General features: G+C 40.3%; 3 protein-coding genes and 1 long non-coding RNA gene across 12 annotated transcripts in view; 2 read left to right on the top strand and 2 right to left on the bottom strand.

Annotated features, from left to right (window-relative positions):
• The window catches only part of LOC125764895 (regulator of G-protein signaling loco), a 40,032-nt gene extending 31,992 nt beyond the window's left edge, over window positions 1–8,040 (top strand). For 3 of the 5 annotated variants that reach the window (XM_049429555.1, XM_049429556.1, XM_049429558.1), the window contains 5 exons: window positions 2,596–2,970; window positions 3,036–3,721; window positions 3,795–4,972; window positions 5,038–5,532; window positions 6,752–8,040. In XM_049429555.1, the coding sequence (XP_049285512.1) occupies window positions 2,596–2,970; window positions 3,036–3,721; window positions 3,795–4,972; window positions 5,038–5,532; window positions 6,752–7,701 (3,684 nt within the window). In that variant the 3' untranslated portion in view covers window positions 7,702–8,040. Of the gene's footprint in view, window positions 1–2,595; window positions 2,971–3,035; window positions 3,722–3,794; window positions 4,973–5,037; window positions 5,533–5,766 lie in introns of all 5 variants that reach the window. The other 2 variants (XR_007418493.1, XM_049429557.1) reach the window with 2 other exon arrangements.
• LOC125765207 (uncharacterized) overlaps window positions 1–24,143 on the bottom strand; it is a 118,417-nt gene that overhangs the window by 91,627 nt on the left and 2,647 nt on the right. The window contains exon 3 of the long non-coding RNA XR_007418514.1: window positions 21,936–22,639. This is a non-coding gene — a long non-coding RNA (uncharacterized LOC125765207). The remainder of the gene's footprint in view (window positions 1–21,935; window positions 22,640–24,143) is intronic.
• LOC125765104 (probable 39S ribosomal protein L45, mitochondrial) lies at window positions 8,214–9,443 on the bottom strand. Its single transcript, XM_049429983.1, has 2 exons — window positions 9,323–9,443; window positions 8,214–9,260 (listed from the first exon to the last, which is right to left on the bottom strand). Exons 1-2 carry the CDS (start codon window positions 9,368–9,370, stop codon window positions 8,301–8,303), a joined length of 1,008 nt encoding a protein of 335 aa, XP_049285940.1. The 5' UTR covers window positions 9,371–9,443; the 3' UTR covers window positions 8,214–8,300.
• On the top strand, window positions 9,899–17,666 carry LOC125765079 (protein krasavietz). 5 transcript variants are annotated; one of them, XM_049429942.1, is made up of 11 exons: window positions 9,908–10,025; window positions 11,791–11,833; window positions 13,142–13,213; window positions 13,997–14,170; window positions 14,258–14,358; window positions 14,760–14,898; window positions 15,243–15,547; window positions 16,321–16,428; window positions 16,586–16,805; window positions 16,904–17,026; window positions 17,354–17,666. In XM_049429942.1, exons 3-11 carry the CDS (start codon window positions 13,153–13,155, stop codon window positions 17,374–17,376), a joined length of 1,254 nt encoding a protein of 417 aa, XP_049285899.1. In that variant the 5' UTR covers window positions 9,908–10,025; window positions 11,791–11,833; window positions 13,142–13,152; the 3' UTR covers window positions 17,377–17,666. The 5 variants fall into 5 exon arrangements, with proteins under 5 accessions (XP_049285901.1, XP_049285899.1, XP_049285898.1 ...); XM_049429941.1 differs by having other exon boundaries at window positions 9,910–10,025; window positions 11,481–11,833; XM_049429943.1 differs by having other exon boundaries at window positions 9,947–10,025; window positions 11,484–11,833.

The raw sequence follows: 24,143 nt of genomic DNA on the forward strand, positions 1-24,143 counted from the left end.
CCGGATGGATGGGGACTTTGTACTAATTATTCTGACTTTTTCTTTTATTTAAAGCATTATTTGAGTGAAAAGAAGCTTATTTCAACAAATTCGCATTAAAATACATCAACTGTACACGCTAGTGTCGTAAATGTTGGTTTTGGACTACAATTTGTTAATAAAAAATACATTGAAAAAATTAATAAATGAATCTTATGACGCAGATGTATGAGATACTTCAAACCCGATGAAAACTGATAATGAATTGAAACTTAGTTCATAGACGATAATGTTCAGGGAGACATCAAGGCTCTGATCGCATCAAATGCATTGATGATCGACATCTAAATATTATAAACTTTACCAACTGATTATGCAGTTGACGTCATGTGTGTAAATGCTTGTTGGGGGTTTAGATCATATAACATCAGTGTGATTAGTGCAATCGGAATCACAAAACCGAAACAAAATGCGATGCATTAAGTAGACGTGAAATAGTGCGATCGGGATTTATCTTGCGTAAATCAAACTATGTCTTTAAGATTTTGTATATGTTTTGATAAGATGTCTAACGCTGATAATGGCCATTACGAACCAAGCTACGTTAGTTGGAGTGTTTTAAAGCACATTTATTTTCAATTTTTACTGACAGACCTCCGCAGTAGACGAGGTCGCAACGTGTCATTAAATATAGGCATTACGTCTAACGACTGTCACTTCCCGTGGGGTTCATGGTTGATTTTTTCTTTTCATCATAACGGATCCACTGTTTTCGAAAAGCATCTTCTCTGGCAAAGTGGATGGCGCGGTGAGACGGTGCAAGGAGTCTGTTAGAGGTAAAGATAATTTGTGACCTCCCATGGCTTTTAGTGACTTTTGATGCGCTCCGGTTGGTCGAGATTCGATTGCCTTTTCGTCAAATATTTAAAACAACGATTATCAATAAGTTTCGATAGCTTACGACACATTTGCCACGCTGCGGGAAGGCCAACACAGCAGCGATATCCGTTGATGCGAGTCGATTTGATATTGGAAGATAAATTGAGCTTTTTTATTTTACGCGCCAATGACATGTTTTGCGTGCAATAGCGCGACTCCGCATGTAGATGGACGATCGTCTTTGATCGTGCGTTTAAAAAAAATGAATGCCCACACTTACCACACCACGGTATCGTATTATGCTGAATTTAATGCTACTTAAATGTGTTTAATAAAAATACAAAAAAAAGTTTCACACATCAGGAAGTGAAGGCACGGCAGCAAATCGTGCTTGAAAATAAAGTAAAATAAAATATATGTCATCGTTTGCGTTAAAACCGGGGTGCAAACCAATTTAACCTTACTTTCCAATCCGTCCCGACGATGATCCACAAGGTATGGTGAGGTACAATTGGAATCGGTTACTGCACCATAATTTAACCACGTGTGGTGTCGAAAATCTAGCCCCGGTAATGGGCCCGAACACTCGAAAACGTGTCAATCAATCTGCCAGAAATAATTTAATTTGATATAAAGCGTCAAATGTAATGTGGCTTTGGGTGGTAGTAGACGGCTCATGTTGCGCGTCCTTTCACCAAAAATGAAATGGTTGGAATTACGAGAAAAAAACAACAATTTATAGTAGAAACTTAAGCAGTTTCTTTTCCTTAACGGTGAAAATACATTGTTTGAAGTTAATATAACATTGAACGTTAACATTCGCAGTTTAGTGTCAGCTACAAAGTACGAACACAGAGCCATACCAAACATATTTAACATCAAAGCAATGCTGTCGGATTTGCTGGTGTTGCACGTGGTGTAATGTTAACGGAAGTTGAAGCTAAGCAAAATATTGCTCCATGAACTAGCGTACATTTTGCATTACTCGATCTCTCTCTCTCTTGTACCGGCGTGATAGTTCTGTGAGGTGAATGTACAAACATTACAGTGAGCAGGCGTCAGCAAATGCGCCACTGCAACTGGACCGTAATAACAACAGTAACATCAATAACAGTGCCAACGGCAAAGAGGCCCGGGACGGCCACCATCGTCCACTGGCAACCACGTTCCAGCGCAGCGGCAGTACGCTACGCCGGAACGTCGAGCGGAAACGATTTTTTGCCACACCCACGTGTATTACACCGGTCCCAACGGTGGTTCCGGTCGATACAGACGTTCCGCAAGACGTCGATAAAGGTAGTAGCCCTAGCGGCGAGAAGCAAAGCGACAGTGAGCAACGTGCAAACATGCTGCTCACATCACACGATCATGTCGGCTTCAAGATGATGGGATTCATCAAGGAGGATGAAATATATGGCAGCAGCATCGGTAACGGTGGTGGTACGGAGAGTGATCAACGTAGTACCACCATCATCGGTAGTGCTGGTCGTGGACGTACAGCGATCATACCGGAGATAAATGTGATCGCACCCCCAGCAGCTGAGTCGGAGCAAGATGTAAGATGGCAAGCGTGGAAAGATAATTTAATGCGGGATGGGAAAATGTATTTTGAGCAGAAGAAGGGGAAAGTTCCAAACAGGAAGAATAACCTTTCTAAAATATTATATAATGTTTCAATACTCACGCTCTTTGCTTTTCGTTAATTAATTTTCTCGTTAAATTCTGCTTCTTTCCCAGGGCAAACAGATAAATCACAACGCATCGCCGTTCCGCCGCTGGGGCCAATCCTCGTTGCGATCCCGCTCGACAGAACATCGCACCCCGACTAATGGATCTGCTCGGCGTCCATCATCGTTAGCCGCGTCCGAAAGCGACGTGTACACTAAATCCATCGACGATGACTACAGCTCGACCAAAAGTGGTTACAATCCGTACACCGGTGGCAGTGGTGGCGTTGATACACTATCGACAGAATGTGCCACTACCGCGACAGGCACGCTGGGAGCTGCGGGAAGTGGTAGTACGGTTACCACAGGTCCGACTGGTGTCGCATCATGGGGAACTTCCTTCGAGAAGCTGCTGGAAGATGCTGGTGGACTCCATACATTCTCAGTAAGGACGCTTTGAAAACCTTTTTAATCCGTATTTTAATGTTGATTACTCTCTTTTACTTGTAGGAATTTCTCAAGAAAGAGTTCTCTGCCGAAAATATCTACTTCTGGACGGCGTGCGAACGCTACCGTCAGCTAACCGAGCGTGAAGAGCGAGCACGCGAAGCGCAGGCAATATTTGCCCGGCACCTTGAATCGGGTTGCAGCGAACCGGTCAATGTGGATTCGATCGCACGTAACATTGCGCTGGAAAACCTTCCCCAGGCGGAGACGACACTGTTCGCGGCCGCCCAGAAGCAGATATTCAATCTGATGAAGTTTGACAGCTACCAACGCTTCATCAAGTCGGATATGTACCGGGTATGTCAGGAGGCGGAAGCGAAGGGTCAAGTTTTACCATACCCTGGTGAACAGTTGGATCCGATGTTGCGTACGAGTTCCACGATGGTGATCACCAACGGTGCGAATGCTGCCGGTGTAACCAAGTTAAAGAAGTCGCTCAGCAATGCCGAAGATCGTCGGCGAAAATCATTGTTGCCGTGGCATCGGAAGACTCGCTGCAAATCGAAGGATCGGGGTGATTCGGATGCATCCAAGAAGGATAATGGCAAGACCGGTTCGTCCGGTGCAGGCAGTGGCGAGAAAGGTTCCGGAATGGCAACAGCGGGCGGAGGTAGTAGTAGCAATACGTTGAAGCTGCTTTCAACGAATTCCACTAGTGATATACACAGTTCTCGAAGCTCATTAGCAAGGTGCGTGTTGTATGCTACCAATTTCACCAAATTATGGGCAGCATTTCATACAATCTTCTTTTTTCTGTTACAGTTTTGATGCAGCCATCGGTGGTAAATCTTACGATCCGGATGATTCACGCAACACGCTCTGTCGGGTGATCCTTTCCAACGGTGCAACGACCGTCGTGCAGACGCGATCGAACGAAACGATCAAGGAGCTGGTAGAACGGTTACTCGAAAAGCGTGGCATTGTGTACAATGCTTACGAGGCGTTTCTGGCCGGCGGTACGAAACCGCTTGATCTGGACGGTCCGTCGGTGAGTTTGTCCGGCAAGGAGGTGAACATAGATCAGCGCGTCGTGTTCAAGCTAAACCTTCCGAATCGCAAAATGATATCGGTCAAGAGCAAGGCAACGAAACCGCTTGCAGACGTGCTGCGACCTATCCTATACAAGTACAACTACGAGCTGGACCAGATGAAGGTGGAAGTACACTCAGCCGTGGACGTTTCTCTCGATATGACGCAACCGGTTACCACGGTGGATGGTTTGTATTTGTACATACGTAACGCGAACGAATCTACCGGTGGCCCGATACATCCCGAGCTTGGTCGTCCGTTGGCTGGAGCACGGCCGGTAATAAATACGGCCACCCATCAACAGATTGTGCACCACTTTCAGCAGCAACAGCAGCAACTTCTGAACAGTCAGCCACCCAGCGCCAGTCAGCACCAACAGCAGCACACCTTTGCTATCCCGTCCACCAATCCGCCCTCCTATGCGGTGGCAACGAACACTAAAAGTCAGCAATTATTCGGAAGCGGCACAGCAGCCTCCGCCACGTGCAATAACAAAGTGAACCAAAATCAAACGCGTGCCAAGGAACAGACGGAACCGGTGAAGGATGACCAGCAAGGTACGGCGAGTGGCCGTGGTCAGCAGGAGCTTAACACACTGGATGAGATTACGAACAAAGTGTTCAACGAGCTGATGAACGGTAAAACGGCCAGTAATGGAACAGTGGGAAAAGGTCCGCCGGATGTAGACTGTACGTCCGACACGTCCTCGACGCGACGGGATCGATTTCGTCGGCGCGGATCGAATGCAGCACCCTCGGAAAGTGGCCGAGGTGCAAAGAGTAAAAAATGTTCCACCGGTGGATCCGAAGACGGGGGCGAAAGTGTGAACAATCTGGGCATCAAAAAGCCAATCATTGCTAAATTGAAAGCGGGTGTTAAGCTGCAGATACCAACACGGTCACAGAACGATGGTACGAACGATGAAAGGGATGTGTACTGCAAGAAACATTACTAACTTACAGTTTCTTACCCACAGAGCTGCTGGAAGGACTTAAACGAGCCCAGCGGAGCCGTCTGGAGGATCAACGGGGCACGGAAATAAATTTTGAGTTGCCCGATTTTCTTAAAGATAAGGAAAACTTTTCTACCGCTACGGCGACCCCGCTAGTGAACGCAAGCTCTGGATCGGCATCGACGACGGCAGGTCCGTCTAAGCTGTCGCGCAGCAAACCGGCCCGTCGCTCAGAGGCCACCACACCGACCAGTGAGTTTGTGGGAGGATCGCTACAGCAGATTAACAAACCCCAACCGGCCCCACGGTTATCGATTACCGGTCAAGGTGGTCGACAAAATCTGTCCGGTCCAGGCTCACCCGTCCATACGGCGGTTAGCGATAGTCATCTGAATCTGTCCACACAATGCAACGCATCACCGCTTCCGCAGGACGATCCATTTCACGTTCACAGTGGTAATGGTGGCCTCCAGGGTGGCGCCGGCGGTGGAGGTTCGCAGTCCGAAACTAGCTATGCCGGTAAGTAAGGCGCCGTATAGCTGATGCGGTGTAGCTCTTTGGTTTACGGCAACCTTTAACAGATTACTGCGAAAACGAACGATTAAAAAGTGACACTTCACTTTGTACTAATCTACTATCAACGATCTACTAACATTTCCTCTATTTTTCCATTAATTTTCTTCTGTCTGTGAACGTGTGTGAACTCATCGCGTGAACTCTCCCCGTCACGAACATCATTGCCTCGATGTGCAGGGAGCATATCGAGCGTAGTTGAAGTTGCTCTCGGCTAGTGTTGTCCAGTTTGCCAGCGTAACATGCACTGGGACAAAAGTTAACAGTAGAACAACCAACGAACAAACTTTATCCTATTATCCTTCTGATCAAATCGTCCGTATCCGGCTTCTACCTTTTTATATATGTGCGTATGGGAGTTACATATTTATGTTTGTGTTGTGTGTTTCGTTTTCTACTTTTTATCCTTTGTTCCTTCCATTTCCATAAATTGTTCCTACTCTTAGTTAGGTAGTTCGCTACATTTTACACGAACATTAGACCATTTCAACTTAGTAGAGTTGATTTCGAACTAATTCAACAGTTTGAAAGTGTGTATTATTCGCAATATTCCGACAGTTTAAGTTCTTTAAAAGAAAAAAATCAGTAGAGAGTGTGATAAATTTCCTTGTGAATGGAAAAGTTTAATTCCCTGTCAAAAAGTCCTTTCTAAATTGTTTTCGATTAATGTGTTGCAATTTCATAGCAGTACCATTTCTTACACGGGTTTTTTATTTCGTATGAATTTAAATCGTTTGTGCACTGATGTAACTAATTCACTCATTTAACATGTGTAAATTATAGTTGTTTCCCAGTTTCTTCCTGTATTGTTTTATTCGCTTTTTTTATTATATTTTTATTTTTAATAATGCTGTGTTACATGTTACACAAACACGCAGCATATGAAGTTTTTATTTGTACGATAGGAAGTGTTTAAAATGTTGATTTGTTCATTTATATGACTTTTATTTCCATTTTGGGTTTTTATAAAACAAAGTTGTTTAATGTAATACATGATTTCTCTGTTATTTTTTGTAAAGATTTAAATGAAAATTATTATGAATTAAGCATGAACGTAATGTTTAAAAATATTCGTCACTACATCGTTACTAAAATTCTTTCCTTCGAACGATCGCGTTTCTGTGCATCAACACTAATCAACATACTACGCATATATCCTTTCCAGACACTACCCTAGTCTTCACCCATGCCAGACCCTTCAACGGTCAACCGTCAGTGGCTGCAACGCCACGCACCATCTCATCTAATTCCGTTTCGCACCACCTCAGTACCGGTGATCATTCCAGCGATTCTAGCACGGCAGCTGAAGGTGATCTAACCACCATCGGTTGCTGTGAGCATCATCCGCACGAGATATCGCCAGACAGTTCTCCACCGAGTCATGCCAATCATTTGCATCCGCTTCATTACCATTCGGCAGGAACGTCCACCACGAATGGTAATGGTGCGGCTACTTGCAACTCAGCTACAGCCAATCCATACCCATTGGTTCAATATCCGTCCCATCATCATCATCATCTGCATCCGCATCATCATCCACATGGGCAGCATTATCATCATTATCATCATCATGCTGGAACGCGCTATCAGACAGCGACACCGGTATCCAATGGATTGGATGGGCAAACGGGCGCAAGCACGGTTGATAATCAAAAGGGGCCTCCACCGTTGCCTCCGAAGCCGAAAATTCTCCCGATGAAACCGTCCAACTGGGGCCATCCTGTTGCTGCCTCGTATGCACCGGGGCCACTCGGGACTGGCGGTAATGATGTGCACGGCGGTCTCACACTAAGCACCAATGGAAATACGGGAAATAGTTTTAGTAGTAATAGTACCGCCACCGTTAGTGGTGGCCCTAATTCTTCCAGCACATTGAGCACCGGCAATAGTAATGGTGGCATTGGAGCAACTGTAGGAAGCAATGGTACTGTAAGCTTATTGGCGCACAACGAAGCGTCGGTCGGAAGTCGGGACGGTAATCGGCGCGTTAGTGGCAGTGCCACGGATAGTGGCAGTACGACGATTTCGTCCGCATCTGCCACGTCCGCGATCAGTGTCGCCGTGGCGCAAGCTCGCAATGTATATTTCGATCAAGGGAATAGTAGTTTTGTGTAGGTTAGTGTAGCGGATAAAAAAAAGAACCAAAATCAACCCACGGTTGATTGGATTGCTCTGTACCTATCATATTTTGGCAGCGGTAAAACTAAACTAGAGAAAAGATTTGTGAAGAAAATAATTTATTTCGAAATTTGAACAGTGTTAGCGCAATTGAAGGAACGATTATATAGAATCGGCGTGATATGTGGTGTGTGATGTTAATGGTTCGCCACGAAAAGGTATATGATTCCTTTGTAAATAGCCAAAACTAGACTTGGCCGTTAGAAGAATTATGACGGCTAAAAGGATGGATAACTGAAGGTGGGATACAAATAAATTATTTAATTTTGTAACAAAGTGTTTTCTTACGATGGATGCCTTATGTAATTATTGAAAACGAAAGAAACAATAGCTTACAAATATCATTTTTCATAAAGATGCTCTGTGTGTTTATCTTCGGGTCAAGGGTTGAGATCCTCCTATAATTTATTTTGTTCTCATGCGAAGTTGATTGATTGTTTCAACAAACGTGCCTCGTTAAACAAGCTGTGTTGTTACATATATTTATTATCATGACTAATAATGCATTTTTATTAACGCTAACAAATTAGCCCCTTTTATGCGGTTGCAACCGGTCCAGCTTTGGGGGTTTCATCTGCCGTTACGACATCCTTCGTTTCTGCTTCTGAAGCCTCGACCGGTGGCACATCGTCGACGCGGTACGTGATGAATGCGGGTGCTTTCGGTGGCATCCAATCGGGAATAATCTTTTCGTGCAATCGCCACACACCATACTCGTTCGCCAGATGCTTTTCAAACACGACGTATTCAAGACAATCCTTCGTTACCGTTTCGCTGCCGTGCATTAATCTTCCGAAGCGATCGTAAATGGCCAACGTTTGCTGGCTGTGGAATCGGACCGTAACCTGGGCGAAGACGTTCTCTTTCGTGATTACATCGGTGCATCGCGCATGGACGACCCGGGGAGGTTCAAGCGATTTCAAAAACTGCCAACGAATCGTTTTATCACTGATGTTGTGCATCAGCTCCGGGTACGCCCGCTCCGTAACGATCTCCCGCAGCTTGTACTTGTTCTTTTCACACAACGTTTTGTGAGCATCTATGTAGATATCCTGCGCCAATGTGGCAAACTCGGGCGGATCGAAATCTTCATCGTAATTCCTTATCTTACGGACCGCCATCATCGATTTCGTTTTCTTTTCTAGTTGTTCAATCTTTTGCTTAGCACCTTCGCGCGAAATTGCCGACATGCGACCGTCACCCTCTGGCGGTACGTACGGTTCGAAGACACCGCCCGTGCAGCTGATGTAAAACGGACGCTCCAGCCACGGACGAGGCGGTAAAATTCCTCGCTCCTTCATGCGAGTTTTTAGCTGCTCCTGCGTCAGTTCGTCCGCTTTTTCGTTCATGTTTGGTATGTCGATCTTGACGAACTTGGCTTTACGCAATCGCTTCCACTTTGGATCCCAATGCTTCGTACGCCGGTGTCGAACTTGCTGCTGATTGATGACCGTCGCATTCTGCAGGCATGGGGCAAGGAATCCAGCAGATGGGAGCTAAAACAGGTCATAATGTTGTTAGGGATTCGTGTAGCTTACAAGGTGTTTAGGGTATTTACCTGTAATAATTTAATCGCGGAGCGGCTAGCTGCGACGAACGATGCCATGTTTTTATTGTACAAATATCAACACAGCTGTCACGGCGAAAGTCCAGCAAAGATGACACAACGACTCAGCAATGCCCAAAGACGATTCAGATGTTGTGAGTCAAACGTCTTTGTTTTATTCTCGGCAGGACGTCTGAAACGTCTGAAGCACAGGAAAAGTAATTTTTATAAAATTTAAGGTACAAAATTGTTTTAAATTTTCACTACAGATTCTAAAGTGAATATTAAAAACAGTTTTTTTAATACCCAAACTCGCTTTGATGTAAGAACCTGTTTCTCTTCGAAAAATGTTTGATACATTTATCAACCATTTTGATGAGTTTGCAAGCAAATATGATACATTCCATTATTCTGCTTTCTATTAAAACCACACCTTAAAGCTTTCTTGTCAAGCTGAAAAAATGAAAAGGAATGTTTTGTATTTTTTGGTGTGTAAAATAAGATGTTTCAACCGTCTTTTTGATTGACAATTGTTCGAGTAGTTGTTTCGGGAGGACGAACCCTGTGTGCTCGATTGAATCGTCTGATGGTCCGAAAACTGCACGAGTGGTAATTTCCTGTGCACAGTGAACAATGCTTTTCTTTCTCCATCGTCAGCGCGTGTGGTGTGATCGTTGTGTTCAGTCAAGTGCTCCGCGAAATAACTAATAAATTTGTAAGTAAAGTTCCTTCATAGCGTTGCCCTCACGCTCAGGCAAGGGTACAGAATTGGTTAGGTAGATAATTAGATGGCTAGGTTACACCGTTGAATACTGAAATCTGGCAGTAAAAAGGTTTTTTTCTTCCGTCAATTTTACGCTGTCGTTGGATGGCTTCGGAAGGGTAGGATTCCATCTTGAATCAGCGCTTCAAGCGTGTGTGTGCCATTGAGAAGCGAAAAAATCCACGCCATAACTGCATTGGAATACGCGTTAATCATAGTTGCACGGGATAGGAAATTGTTAAAATGATTCCGTTTTCCTTCTCGAACGATCCCTTTCGTCGAGAAAGGTTTAAAGATGGCCACTGTGCGGAATGCGAGTAATGGCGTTTCACAGGCACAGGCACACATCGTCACTCACTTTTCGTTGCTTTGTGTTGTGAGGCAAAGAGGTTTAAAATGCTTCTTTCGTTCACTGCTGTACGTGGCTGATAGTTGCAGGCAGGCAAAGTAACCTTACTTTGGTGATTTTTTTTTTACATTTGCTTCCGGGCTCAGCATGAGGTCGACGGGAAATTGCCCGAAGCTCTGCTATCTTACGGTTGTCATTGGGATGGTGCGGCGAGCGGATGGGAAATCCTAACCTAGCTTTTTGTGACGATGTGTCATGTTGGATGTGTTGCTGAAGTATAAACTATCATAGGGAGGGGACATTTCTTCGACGTCGTCATCATCATCGTCATCGATCTATCTTTCGGAAGCGTGTGGGCATCCGCCTTGTGGCAACCTAGTTGCAATGGAAAGGAAAGGAAAGGTGAATTGCCTTGAACATAACCTTTAAAATATGGTTTTTAGCGTAATGGCATCTCGGAAGTGGATGGTTGATGTTGTGTTTAAAGCTAACACGCGGGTGTGTTTGGTTTTGGCAACGTTATAATACGTTCTTTTTTTTCTTTGTTGAAATCGATGTGCCACAGTCATGATGTGCACGTGTGCGGCCCTTATCATGCTGTGCGAGATACTCTTGGCTAGTGGTGAAGGGTGAGAAAAAGCGAGGAGCTTACATCCGACTAGATGTAGCGAGTAGCAGAAAAAAGCTGTTTGATACGGGAATTATTGTACGTAAACCGGTTACTGGCGGTTTCGGTGTACCATACGCTTCGAGATCGGGGAAACCTGCGTTTTGTACCAATAGCCACTAACTCTGTTGGCTGTTAGCCATGCACTTGGCTTTGTCTGCTATTGAGCATATGCGTCTCTATGCATGTTTAATTGTACATGAAAAGATATATTTTTACACGTATTGAAAATAGTAGGCTGCGACCAATTTTACTTGCACAATAGAATGATGCCACATCACAAAATTTATTCACGGATAAAAGAAACAAAATCTATCATTTCCCCACCAAGCACGGCGAAAGAACAATGTTTCATTGTGTTTTGTTTTATTTTTCTTTTTCTTTTTGGTAGAAGTAGTGTCTTCATTTTCATCACACCCGCTCACCAATTCACCATCGCACAGCACAACCACCTCGTCGAGAGAAGAAAAAAACAATCATAATACACCCCGTGCGCGTAATTGGGAGACAAAAGTAAATTCACATTGCAATAACCCACAAAAGACAAGCGAGCTTCAGAGATCTAGGAAAAGTTCAGTGAAGAACACAGGGCAACAGGAGGAATTTGTACTGGAATAGCAAGCCGAGCGCACGATACAGTTTTAATTTTGTTAATTTATCTTTCTAAACAATTTATACACATCCCATTTGTGATTGGATAGATCGGACCCGACGACTTCATTTTTGCGGAAACCCAGTAACTAAGTAAGCTTTATTTTATTTCTTTTGTTTTTCATTTATGTTTAGTTAGTTTTTAAAAGTTGTATCTATTTCCCGTACCTTGGATTGTGTTGAAGTAAACTTCGTGTTTTACGTAGTCATTGTGATCCTTTCGGTTGATTCGACGCTCCAACAGCTGTTGGTGGTGCTCAGTTCGATTTTGCTTCGATTGCAAGAAGTGTTGACAATTTTCGGTCATTTGCTAGGATTAGATGAGGAAGGAGGTAGCACATTATGGTTAAAATTATTTCAATCACTACCAAATGAGAGAGATCTTTAGGATCAGGAGGAACAGAAGTTCCTAAAACTGTTTGGTTTTTGGTTAGCGGTTGGCCCAGCGTTATCATTACGTGTGGACTGTTCCGCTGTTTATTTGACGTGTACCATCTCTCACCTTCGTATTGCCCTTTTTCAGATTCAGTGTACGAACGTACGCATACGACGACCCATTAAAAAGCAAGCCCACGTCGTCGTCGTCGTCAGGGGAACAGAGAAATTGAAAATTGTTTTTCGTGGTTGAAGAAAACACGGGTAAGATACTTTTTCGTCGAACAGCAGTTTTGTTACGACCGCGCTAGTTTTGACTTGAATAATTACCCTGTGCAAACTTTCCTCCCAAAGCGGTGCATCACATTTTTGCTGTCGTGCATTTTTCACAAGTACCTCAGCCTGCGTACGAGCATTTCAATCATCACTATAATTTGTTTGTAAACGTTTGAACTTTTTTTTTTACTATTTTGCACTGACATATGCACTTATTTCAGACACAACACAATGTTATGGTCGTTTATGTTTAGTTGACGAACAAGAGATGTATTAATAATTTTGATTTTTTAGATTGCAATTGTTTAAATTTTCACTAGAACAGTTTGTTGTTCTGACGACACAGACACGTTCGTTACAGCCTTGCGTTTTGAAACCACGAAGTGTGTATATTCTTGTCTCTGTTTGTTGTATTAAGGTAAACTTTGCAAGGACAACATGAACGACGTCCGTGGCCCCGCTGATAGTAGTCTGTTGGTTTATTTAGGTCATGGGAAACGGACGGGCCGGGCCCATTATGTTTTAATCCAATCCTTCCGTTGTTTTCGTGGGGCATACAGTTGAAATGACGTTGTAGTAACAAACAGATGTTTAAACTAGCAAAGTAATTTGAAATCATTTTTAAATTAGAGCATCGAGTAAGAGAAGAATATACAATGAATTGTTAGGGGTTATTTTAGTCACATACATATATACATGTTTTCATCTCTATAAAATGATTAAAATTTTATTTCTCTTGTTTGTTTGCAGTAATTTGTTGTATGAGTCAGAAAGCCGAAAGACCAGTACTATCAGGTCAACGCATTAAGACCAGGAAAAGGGGTAAGTTGAATGATCGTCTAGCCAATGTTCATCAATGCTACTTCTTAAGAAAATACCCATACTCGACTAATAGGTATAAGTAAAAATATATTTGCTATAGCTACTGTGCAGGTATGGAATAGTATAATCTATTGCTCATTTGTCAACGCATTTGTATTATTCTTTGAATGCGTTGTTAGGGACCTGTTCCCACAGATGAGCTTAATCGAACAGACTTCCAAAGATTCACACGAAAAAAGCTGGTAATATTTTGGAGAGTTTTCTCTCAAGAATATTTACATCGAAATAGATTGAACGTTTCTGTAAGAAAACAAACATCACAGTTCCCTGCCACTTGCATGATACGTATTTATCTGTATGTGGATAAACATACATATGTTAAAAACTGTGAAATCAATGTTGGCTTCGGCTTACGCTATGTTATGCATGTACAAACCTTCATATGTGTAACACGCAGCCTGGCTACAAAACTGTTTAGCGAAGAACAAAATTGAGCATGATTAGAGAGCTCAATAGACATGAAATAGTTGCAAAAGTACACAGTTCCCTGCCAGAAGCATGATGCCTACCGTCATTTGGTTTTGGTTAATACAGAACTGTAATATCAATATTGGCTTCGGCTTAGCTATGTTACGCATGTTCGATTTACTCAATATGTGACGTAACACGCAGCCTGGCTACAAAATTAGTGAAAAATAGCGTATCTTTAAAAAATAACTCTTTATGCTCAATTTAGATGAAATATACTAAGTTTTTTCCCCACCTATTTTTTTTTGTTTGCAGATGAAAGAGAGAAGAATGACCCCACGGGATTCCGTGACGCGGTCATTGCAGGTCTCGATTCAGCTGAAGATCTAGAGCAAATTTACAAGTACCTTGACAGCGCTGGTAATAAACTCGACTATCGTCGCTACGGTGAAGTATTATTCGATATCTTAATTGCTGGTGGATTACTCGGTAAGTGTGTAATGTGTGTTTTGCCAATAGTGGGCATATTTGATTTCATATAGTTTGATGTTAACGACGAATTAATTACTGTTACAGTTCCTGGAGGATCTATCTCGCAAGATGGCGAGAAACCACGTACCGATCGCTGTATATTCGCAGCATCGGAAGACATGGAATCGATGCGGAACCATGAGCAGGTATGAGTTACGGGACTCCCCTTCTTCCTTCCTTTTCTTTCGGTTGGGATTTTGCACCGTTCTAGAGCCTAATGTTGAAAGCGATTGTTATGATTTAGCCCAGCATTACGGTGTAAAAACGCGTGCCATATAAATAAGGAACGGTATTGCTTGAGATATATTTTCTTGCACCTCCCCTTTATTGGGGAGGTTGTTTTATGAATTTCTATATCTTTTCTTACGTTCCTACATCCTACCTAATTAACAGGCAGACTTCGAGATACATTGTTACAGCAGGACGGTGTCGAATGTGCCATGTATCTCGGGAGTACTATCTGTACTTTGCATCTGTATGAAATTGAGATAGCACATTAACCTACACGTTTTATTAATATCCAACATTTATTTCATTGTACTTACAGATCTTTATACGGCTTATGCGTCGATACAAGTATCTCGAGAAAATGTTTGAAGAGGAAATGAAGAAAATTCTGATCTTCATCAAGGGTTTTACTCCACTCGAAAGGATCAAACTCGCCCGCATGACGGCACTGTGGATGGGTAAGTTTTTGCTGTTATTTTCTGTTCTGTTTTTAACGGTATATTTTATACATCTGTCCAGTTCGGATTTTTTGGCACAAGGATCATTTACTGGAGGCAATGCTTTTAATCATGCCGAAGGTGTTTAAACAACGTTTAAATAATGTGCCTATAATAAACAAACGACGAATAGTTTATTTTGCTTGCGTCATTTTAGTCAGATCAAATTCTATGGCATTTGGCGTCAATGAGAACTAATACAGTTTATCTCTATTGTTGGAAAAAAAATTGTAGCGCGAACGTGTATGAATTGTTTGATACATTTCTCTCTCTCTCTCTCTTCCTCTGTCTCTCTTTCCTTCCAGCTAATGGTTCCATTCCACCACAAGTGCTGAACGTGCTGAACAATGAACACCTGACGAAGGATGGGCTAGCGCTGGAGTTTCTGCTAGAGGTGTTCATCACCTTCAAGCAGGAGAAGGGCGGCAATGCGCCCTTGGTGGCGGCTCTGCGCAAGGGTGGTCTCGACACCCGCCTAATGGACTTTCTGCCCATGAACAAGCGCACCGAGGACTACCTCAAGACGGTACTTGTTGAGAAGGATCTGGCCGAAATTTTCAAGCTCCATATGGCTCAGGCGAGCCAGGAAGCAAAACGAGAACTGACGCAGGTAGGTTGTAAATAGATATGTGTAAATCGCGTTTGATTTGTTTTTCTCACTAAAATGCGCACCTAAATTAGAACCTGCTTATGTTGAATTATTGATTTTGCAGATGTCGGAAAGGTGCTAAAGCATATTCCATGGTGTCAGCGAATAAGCAAGTTTCCCGGCAACAATCACTGTTGTGGGTCGGTTACAGGCGTTCGCTGACACGAACATTTCACATTGTCAACATTTTGTTGAAATAATCACGTGTTTAATTGAACAGCCGTTGTCCAGATACGCACATTAGATAGTAGAACTAAATCGTATCTAAATAGTATCTTTTTAGTGGGAAAATCGTGTGCAAGAGTGTGATCAGATGTTAGTGCTTCAGCAAATAGCTTTGTAATTTTTTAAGGTATTTGCTATGCCATCCCAATCTGAGACAAACAAATTAGATCTTTTTGTTAAAGTTATTAAATGGATTATAGTGGAAAAGGACAACGGTTGAATGTGTATTATGTGATTCCAGAGCAAATGTTGTGATCAATAGGGAAAATATACTTGTCCCGTTGGTTAACGATAGAAACCTTTACCTCTGATGGTAGGAGGATTAATGCTTAGCTGGTATATTATACAATTTTAAATCGTACTGCATTCGACGATAAAAACATGTTGTCGAACGCGTTAAGATCTTAAAACAATTACAAATTAAGCGCGGTTTGATTGCTCATGCGTGTTTTACAAATTTATGACAATCTTTACTTATACCACTTATCTTCGATTCTTATATTTTGCAGCTGCTAATTGATGATATTAACGATAATAAGACAATTAAGGATATTATCGCCGACGCGAAGGAAATGTCGACGAAATCAAACATTCCCGAGCATGAAGTAGTTGGTCTCGTAAGTATCATATTGAAAGCTTCTTCTAGTAACACTTTTGTGGAAAATATTTCAAAACACGCTTTTGTAGCATTAGTTTGTGATTCTTAAAGTAAAACATAAAGTTCGTATTTGTTTGTGGTTTAGTAAATGAATTTTGGTTTTGTCTTTGCTACAGATTTGGTCCACCATTATGTCATTAGCCGAATGGAACAAGAAGGAAGAACTGGTCGCGGAGCAAGCACTGAAACATCTGCGCACTTACACGCCGCTGTTCGAAGCGTTCACTAGCACTGACCGAGCGGAGATGGTTCTACTGCTGAAGGTGCAGGAGTTTTGCTATGAAAACATGAACTTTATGAAGGCTTTTTCGAAGATTGTTTTGCTTTTCTACAAAAGTAAGCATTATGTTCTGGTTGCGTTTAGAATCAGCAACGCGCTTTTCATTCAGTGTTGTTAATATGAATTCGATTATTTTTTCTCCTTCAACTTGTAGCCGAAGTTATCACGGAAGATTCGATCCTGAAGTGGTACAAGGAGGGCCACTCAAACAAGGGAAAAATGCACTTTTTGGAACAGATGAAAAAATTCATTGAATGGTTACAAAACGCCGAAGAAGGTATGTATTTTTTGCTTCGTTTTTTTTTTTACAAAAAATGCTAGTTCAGTACGAAAGGTGTTAGCATTCCCGTTAGCTATTAGCATATCAACACACAACGCAGTTTTATGCTGTGAGAGGCAATGCTTAAATCATATTTAAGTCAATTTAGTTTCACCGACGGAATACCCACGTGCTTTGGTATCTGTATGGTTCATGAAGTTGTTACATTTGTAAACGCCGCTTCTTATTGTTTAGATAGCTATTATGAACATTTACCTTAAATACGAATAGTTGAATTCGATTTGCTAATATTGTTTTTTTGTGTTTCCTTTTCTCTATTCGCAGAAAGTGAATCTGAGGAAGACTAAATCATATTCATCTCGTTTCTCTCGTATTGGATACTCTTTTCACAACCCAACCAACAAACAGCAACCCATCACGCCACTTGCGTTCTTCTATAGCTAAACCTCTGTGACGTGTGTTTGTAATATTTCCACTGCTAGCACAACATATTCTCATTTTACCCGTTACTTTTATTAGACCGATGAAATAATGCTGCTGCTGAACAGAACGAAGAAAGGGTGAAATCCCCTTTACCGCATTGTGTGTAGAGACACTAGAGAACGGATGATAAATATAGATATGGTTGAAAGGGAAATTTCCACTGAGTTATTGCAGTAGTGGTGAGCTGCTACTACTGCTGTTTTTATTTCTGTTATCCCTATCCCCTTGTTCCCTCCTCCTATTCGTAATACGGTCACTCTCAGGAGTGCAACAACTGCCAAAGTGGGTTGAGTTAGGTGGTTTGAAAGGAATTGTTTCGGTATGTTATGTGTGTTGTATTCCCGTTGGTATTGTTTATGTTGTGCTGTGTGCTTCAGTTGTGGCGTACGACCAATTCTGTGACCAATATCCAGAAAAGATATACGCACCATCTTCTTTACCTAGAACAATGGTGAAGGATTCGCCTCATTGTCTTACATTTCGAAAAGAAATCCTGACAAATACAGCAAAAGAAAGGAATCATACGATGTTAAATAACATTACACAATCATTAAGAGAGAAAGGTTTTTTTTATTTATAATTCTACTCTTCGTTTTGTTTATTTGGTTCATTCGATTTTGTTTTTGATAACAGCTGATTTCTTTATAAAGCCGGTTTTACATCCGATTTGGTTATAACTTCGTATCTATTTGCTTAGTTTTTTTTTGCCTAGCAGAAGGATATACAATTAAACGCCCCTAATGAAATATTGTATGTCAGCCTTGACAAAAAGAAAACCAAAATACAAAGAGAAAGAGCACTGGGAAACATGTTGAACAACTAAACAACGAATTAAAAAGAGCATTCGATTTTTTTTCCTAATTTCTACTTTTGACGATTTTATGAAAATGATGGAGTAGATGGAATTGACGTCACAAAAGTCGGCAAAAAATGCGGAATTCGTATCGAGGATCTACAATCCATTCGATCCGTGTAACTCTGTATGAAAGCTAGACCATCAGTTAAAATTAACTGCATTAGCACACATCGTATTGGGTTTCATTTAGCATATAAACGAACGTTGTAAAATCAATTACAAAACATCCAACAGCTCTTAGACGATCGACGAATGATTTGTCTTTGACACCATTCAAAATGTCTCGAAATTATGGGAACCGTTTCCTTCTGAAATGGGTTCATCGTGGGATGAGGAGGAATGCCTGCCATTGATGATATGCAACAAGTGACCATTGATTTTCCGGAGTCTTCCAAAAACCGCACTTAAACCGCACTCAGAGAAACGGACGGCGAGTAGTAATTTGCTCTTTGATAAAATGTAGCGAAATATGTTTCGAAGTGCAAGGAAGTCTAGAAGAAGAACAAGCGAAAGGAGCTTCAAATTTGTCATGACAAAAATGTAAAACTAAAACCAATAACATCAATGCACGAATAAAAAAACACAGTTTCAGAGTAAAACGGGAAGACACACTTTCAGTGCAAAGGTGTAGTACACGAAAAAAGGTGTTTTTATTTTAGCTTGCATGTGTCAGGTGATGGCGGGAAAAGTGAGTAAAAGTAGTGTGGACAAAACGTCTTGTTTGGGTCGGCCAAGCTCCTTGCTATCTATTGAAGTGGTTCTATTTAAACCAATTCTAATAATTGTTGATCATAATGTTAATTTGGTGTAAAAAGCTGAGGCTACTAGTTAAGACTATTTCTATAAACCCCAATTATTACGTAAAATATTGAGAAAATCATTAGTGTTAGGTCAAGAGCGAAAGAGGTACCTCAATCGCTCCGCTCATCTTATTGTGCGCGCTCCCGCACAGCCCATGCGACAAAGAGGTAGCTCCGTGCGGAGCGCTACACACAGGAGCGATTGTGCGATGCGCTCCCATTTGAAAATTTCCTAAGGCCTTACGTTTTCTTGGGAAATTTTGCAAAAATTTTTAAATTGATTTATTTTAATGCGAATCGGTTGAAATAAGTTTCTTTTCACTCAAATAATGCTTTAAAAGAAGAAAAGAAAAAAAAAATAACAAAAAAATTTAAAAAAAAATTTCAACTCGAAAATTTCATAAGGCTTACCCCTTACGATTTTTTTGGGAAATTTTGCAAAAAAAATTAAATTGTTTTATTTTAATGCCAATGGGTTGCAATGAGTTCCTTTTCACTCTAATAATGCTTGAAATAAAAAAAAGAGTGAAAAATAATAAAAAAATCAAAAAATTCAAAAAAATGAAAATTTTCCTCATTTTTGCACCAAATTTTGCCTATAATTCGGTCGGTATCCAACGGATCGCCAATCTTTAACCTGTGGTCGATAGATGGCACCAATGGCTACATTTTCTTCTTGGACAGCCATGCCCTCAGATGTCTGTACCAGAAGTTATTCGAGGAACCAAGTTCCACACTCTGTTTGAGAAAATGTAAAATTTTCCTCATTTTCGCACCAAGTTTTGCCTATAACTCGGTCGGTATTCAACGGATCTCCAATCTTTAACCTGTGGTCGATAGATGGCACCAATGGCTACATTTTCTTCTTGGACGGCCATGCCCTCCGATGTCTGTGCCAGAAGTTATTCGAGGAACCAAGTTCCATACCCTGTTTGAGAAAATGTAAAATTTTCCTCATTTTTGAGCAATGTAGCAAAAATTTTAAATGTGATATATTTTTATGGGAATTTGTTGCAATAAGTTTCTTTTCACTTAAATAGTGCTTTAAATTAAAAAAAAATAAAAAATCAGAAAAAAATTTCAAAAAAATTTTCCACTCGAAAATTTCATAAGGCTTACCCCTTACGATTTTTTTGGGAAATTTTGCAAAAAAAATTAAATTGTTTTATTTTAATGCCAATGGGTTGCAATGAGTTTCTTTTCACTCAAATAATGCTTGAAATACAAAAAAGAGTGAAAAATAATAAAAAAATCAAAAAATTAAAAAAAAAATGAAAATTTTCTTCATTTTTGCACCAAGTTTTGCCTATAACTCGGTCGGTATCCAACGGATCTCCAATCTTTAACCTGTGGTCGATAGATGGCACCAATGGCTACATTTTCTTCTTGGACAGCCATGCCCTCAGATGTCTGTGCCAGAAGTTATTCGAGGAACCAAGTTCCATACCCTGTTTGAGAAAATGTAAAATTTTCCTCAGTTTTGAGCAATGTAGCAAAAATTTTAAATGTGATATATTTTGATGGGAATTTGTTGCAATAAGTTTCTTTTCACTTAAATAGTGCTTTAAATTAAAAAAAAATAAAAAATCAGAAAAAAATTTCAAAAAAATTTTCCACTCGATAATTTCATAAGGCTTACCCCTTACGATTTTTTTGGGAAATTTTGCAAAAAAAATTAAATTGTTTTATTTTAATGCCAATGGGTTGCAATGAGTTTCTTTTCACTCTAATAATGTCTGAAATAAAAAAAAAGTGGAAAATAATAAAAAAATCAAAAAATTCAAAAAAAAAATGAAAATTTTCCTCATTTTTGCACCAAGTTTTGCCTATAACTCGGTCGGTATCCAACGGATCTCCAATCTTTAACCTGTGGTCGATAGATGACACCAATGGCTACATTTTCTTCTTGGACAGCCATGCCCTCAGACGTCTGTGCCAGAAGTTATTCGAGGAACCAAGTTCCATACCCTGTTTGAGAAAATGTAAAATTTTCCTCATTTTCGCACCAAGTTTTGCCTATAACACGGTCGGTATCCAACGGATCGCCAAACTTTAACCTGTGGTCGATAGATGGCACCAATGGCTACATTTTCTTCTTGGACGGCCATGCCCTCCGATGTCTGTGCCAGAAGTTATTCGAGGAACCAAGTTCCATACCCTGTTTGAGAAAATGTAAAATTTTCCTCATTTTTGAGCAATGTAGCAAAAATTTTAAATGTGATATATTTTGATGGGAATTTGTTGCAATAAGTTTCTTTTCACTTAAATAGTGCTTTAAATTAAAAAAAAATAAAAAATCAGAAAAAAATTTCAAAAAAATTTTCCTCTCGAAAATTTCATAAGGCTTACCCCTTACGATTTTTTTAGGAAATTTTGCAAAAAAAATTAAATTGTTTTATTTTAATGCCAATGGGTTGCAATGAGTTTCTTTGCACTCTAATAATGTCTGAAATAAAAAAAAGAGTGGAAAATAATAAAAAAATCAAAAAATTAAAAAAAAAATGAAAATTTTCTTCATTTTTGCACCAAGTTTTGCCTATAACTCGGTCGGTATCCAACGGATCTCCAATCTTTAACCTGTGGTCGGTAGATGGCACCAATGGCTACATTTTCTTTTTGGACGGCCATGCTCTCAGATGTCTGTGCCAGAAGTTATTCGAGGAACCAAATTCCATACCCAGTTTGAGAAAATGTAAAATTTTCTTCATTTTTGCACCAAGTTTTGCCTATAACTCGGTCGGTATCCAACGGATCGCCAAACTTTAACCTGTGGTCGATAGATGGCACCAATGGCTACATTTTCTTCTTGAACGGCCATGCCCTTAGATGTCTGTGCCAGAAGTTATTCGAGGAACCAAGTTCCATACCCTGTTTGAAAAAATGTAAAATTTTCCTCAGTTTTGAGCAATGTAGCAAAAATTTTAAATGTGATATATTTTGATGGGAATTTGTTGCAATAAGTTTCTTTTCACTTAAATAGTGCTTTAAATTAAAAAAAGAATAAAAAATCAGAAAAAAAATTCAAAAAAATTTTCCACTCGAAAATTTCATAAGGCTTACCCCTTACGATTTTTTTGGGAAATTTTGCAAAAAAAATTAAATTGTTTTATTTTAATGCCAATGGGTTGCAATGAGTTTCTTTTCACTCTAATAATGCTTGAAATAAAAAAAAGAATGAAAAATAATAAAAAAAATCAGAAAAATTAAAAAAAATGAAAATTTTCCTCATTTTTGCACCAAATTTTGCCTACAACTCGGTCGGTATCCAACGAATCGCCAATCTTTAACCTGTGGTCGATAGATGGCACCAATGGCTACAATTTCTTCTTGGACGGCCATGCCCTCAGATGTCTGTGCCAGAAGATATTCGAGGAACCAAGTTCCATACCCTGTTTGAGAAAATTTTCCTCATTTTCGCACCAAGTTTTGCCTATAACTCGGTCGGTATCCAACGGATCGCCAAACTTTAACCTGTGGTCGATAGATGGCACCAATGGCTACATTTTCTTCTTGGACGGCCATGCCCTCCGATGTCTGTGCGAGAAGTCATTCGAGGAACCAAGTTCCATACCCTGTTTGAGAAAATGTAAAATTTTCCTCATTTTTTCACCAAGTTTTGCCTATAACTCGGTCGGTATCCAACGGATCGCCAAACTTTAACCTGTGGTCGATAGATGGCACCAATGGCTACATTTTCTTCTTGGACGGCCATGCCCTCCGATGTCTGTGCGAGAAGTTATTCGAGGAACCAAGTTCCATACCCTGTTTGAGAAAATGTAAAATTTTCCTCATTTTTGAGCAATGTAGCAAAAATTTTAAATGTGATATATTTTGATGGGAATTTGTTGCAATAAGTTTCTTTTCACTTAAATAGTGCTTTAAATTAAAAAAAAATAAAAAATCAGAAAAAAATTTCAAAAAAATTTTCCTCTCGAAAATTTCATAAGGCTTACCCCTTACGATTTTTTTGGGAAATTTTGCAAAAAAAATTAAATTGTTTTATTTTAATGCCAATGGGTTGCAATGAGTTTCTTTTCACTCTAATAATGTCTGAAATAAAAAAAAGAGTGGAAAATAATAAAAAAATCAAAAAATTAAAAAAAAAAAGAAAATTTTCCTCATTTTTGCACCAAGTTTTGCCTATAACTCGGTCGGTATCCAACGGATCTCCAATCTTTAACCTGTGGTCGATAGATGGCACCAATGGCTACATTTTCTTCTTGGACGGCCATGCTCTCAGATGTATGTGCCAGAAGTTATTCGAGGAACCAAGTTCCACACCCTGTTTGAGAAAATGTAAAATTTTCCTCATTTTCGCACCAAGTTTTGCCTATAACTCGGTCGGTATCCAACGGATCGCCAAACTTTAACCTGTGGTCGATAGATGGCACCAATGGCTACATTTTCTTCTTGGACGGCCATGCCCTCCGATGTCTGTGCGAGAAGTTATTCGAGGAACCAAGTTCCATACCCTGTTTGAGAAAATGTAAAATTTTCCTCATTTTTGAGCAATGTAGCAAAAATTTTAAATGTGATATATTTTGATGGGAATTTGTTGCAATAAGTTTCTTTTCACTTAAATAGTGCTTTAAATTAAAAAAAAATAAAAAATCAGAAAAAAATTTCAAAAAAATTTTCCTCTCGATAATTTCATAAGGCTTACCCCTTACGATTTTTTTAGGAAATTTTGCAAAAAAAATTAAATTGTTTTATTTTAATGCCAATGGGTTGCAATGAGTTTCTTTGCACTCTAATAATGTCTGAAATAAAAAAAAGAGTGGAAAATAATAAAAAAATCAAAAAATTAAAAAAAAAATGAAAATTTTCCTCATTTTTGCACCAAGTTTTGCCTATAACTCGGTCGGTATCCAACGGATCTCCAATCTTTAACCTGTGGTCGGTAGATGGCACCAATGGCTACATTTTCTTTTTGGACGGCCATGCTCTCAGATGTCTGTGCCAGAAGTTATTCGAG

The sequence above is a fragment of the Anopheles funestus genome, chromosome 2RL (genome assembly GCF_943734845.2).
Source record: "Anopheles funestus chromosome 2RL, idAnoFuneDA-416_04, whole genome shotgun sequence".
Classification (NCBI taxonomy): Eukaryota; Metazoa; Arthropoda; class Insecta; order Diptera; family Culicidae; genus Anopheles; species Anopheles funestus.

Coding starts and splice junctions, on each gene's coding strand:
- LOC125765104 (XM_049429983.1), bottom strand. CDS start 9,370: ATGGCATCGTTCGTCGCAGCTAGCCGCTCCGCGATTAAATTATTACAG. Junction 9,261..9,322: donor CCGCGATTAAATTATTACAG/GTAAATACCCTA, acceptor GACCTGTTTTAG/CTCCCATCTGCTGGATTCCT.
- LOC125765079 (XM_049429944.1), top strand. CDS start 13,153: ATGAGTCAGAAAGCCGAAAGACCAGTACTATCAGGTCAACGCATTAAG. Junction 14,171..14,257: donor AATTGCTGGTGGATTACTCG/GTAAGTGTGTAA, acceptor TTACTGTTACAG/TTCCTGGAGGATCTATCTCG. Junction 16,429..16,585: donor AGCATGAAGTAGTTGGTCTC/GTAAGTATCATA, acceptor TCTTTGCTACAG/ATTTGGTCCACCATTATGTC.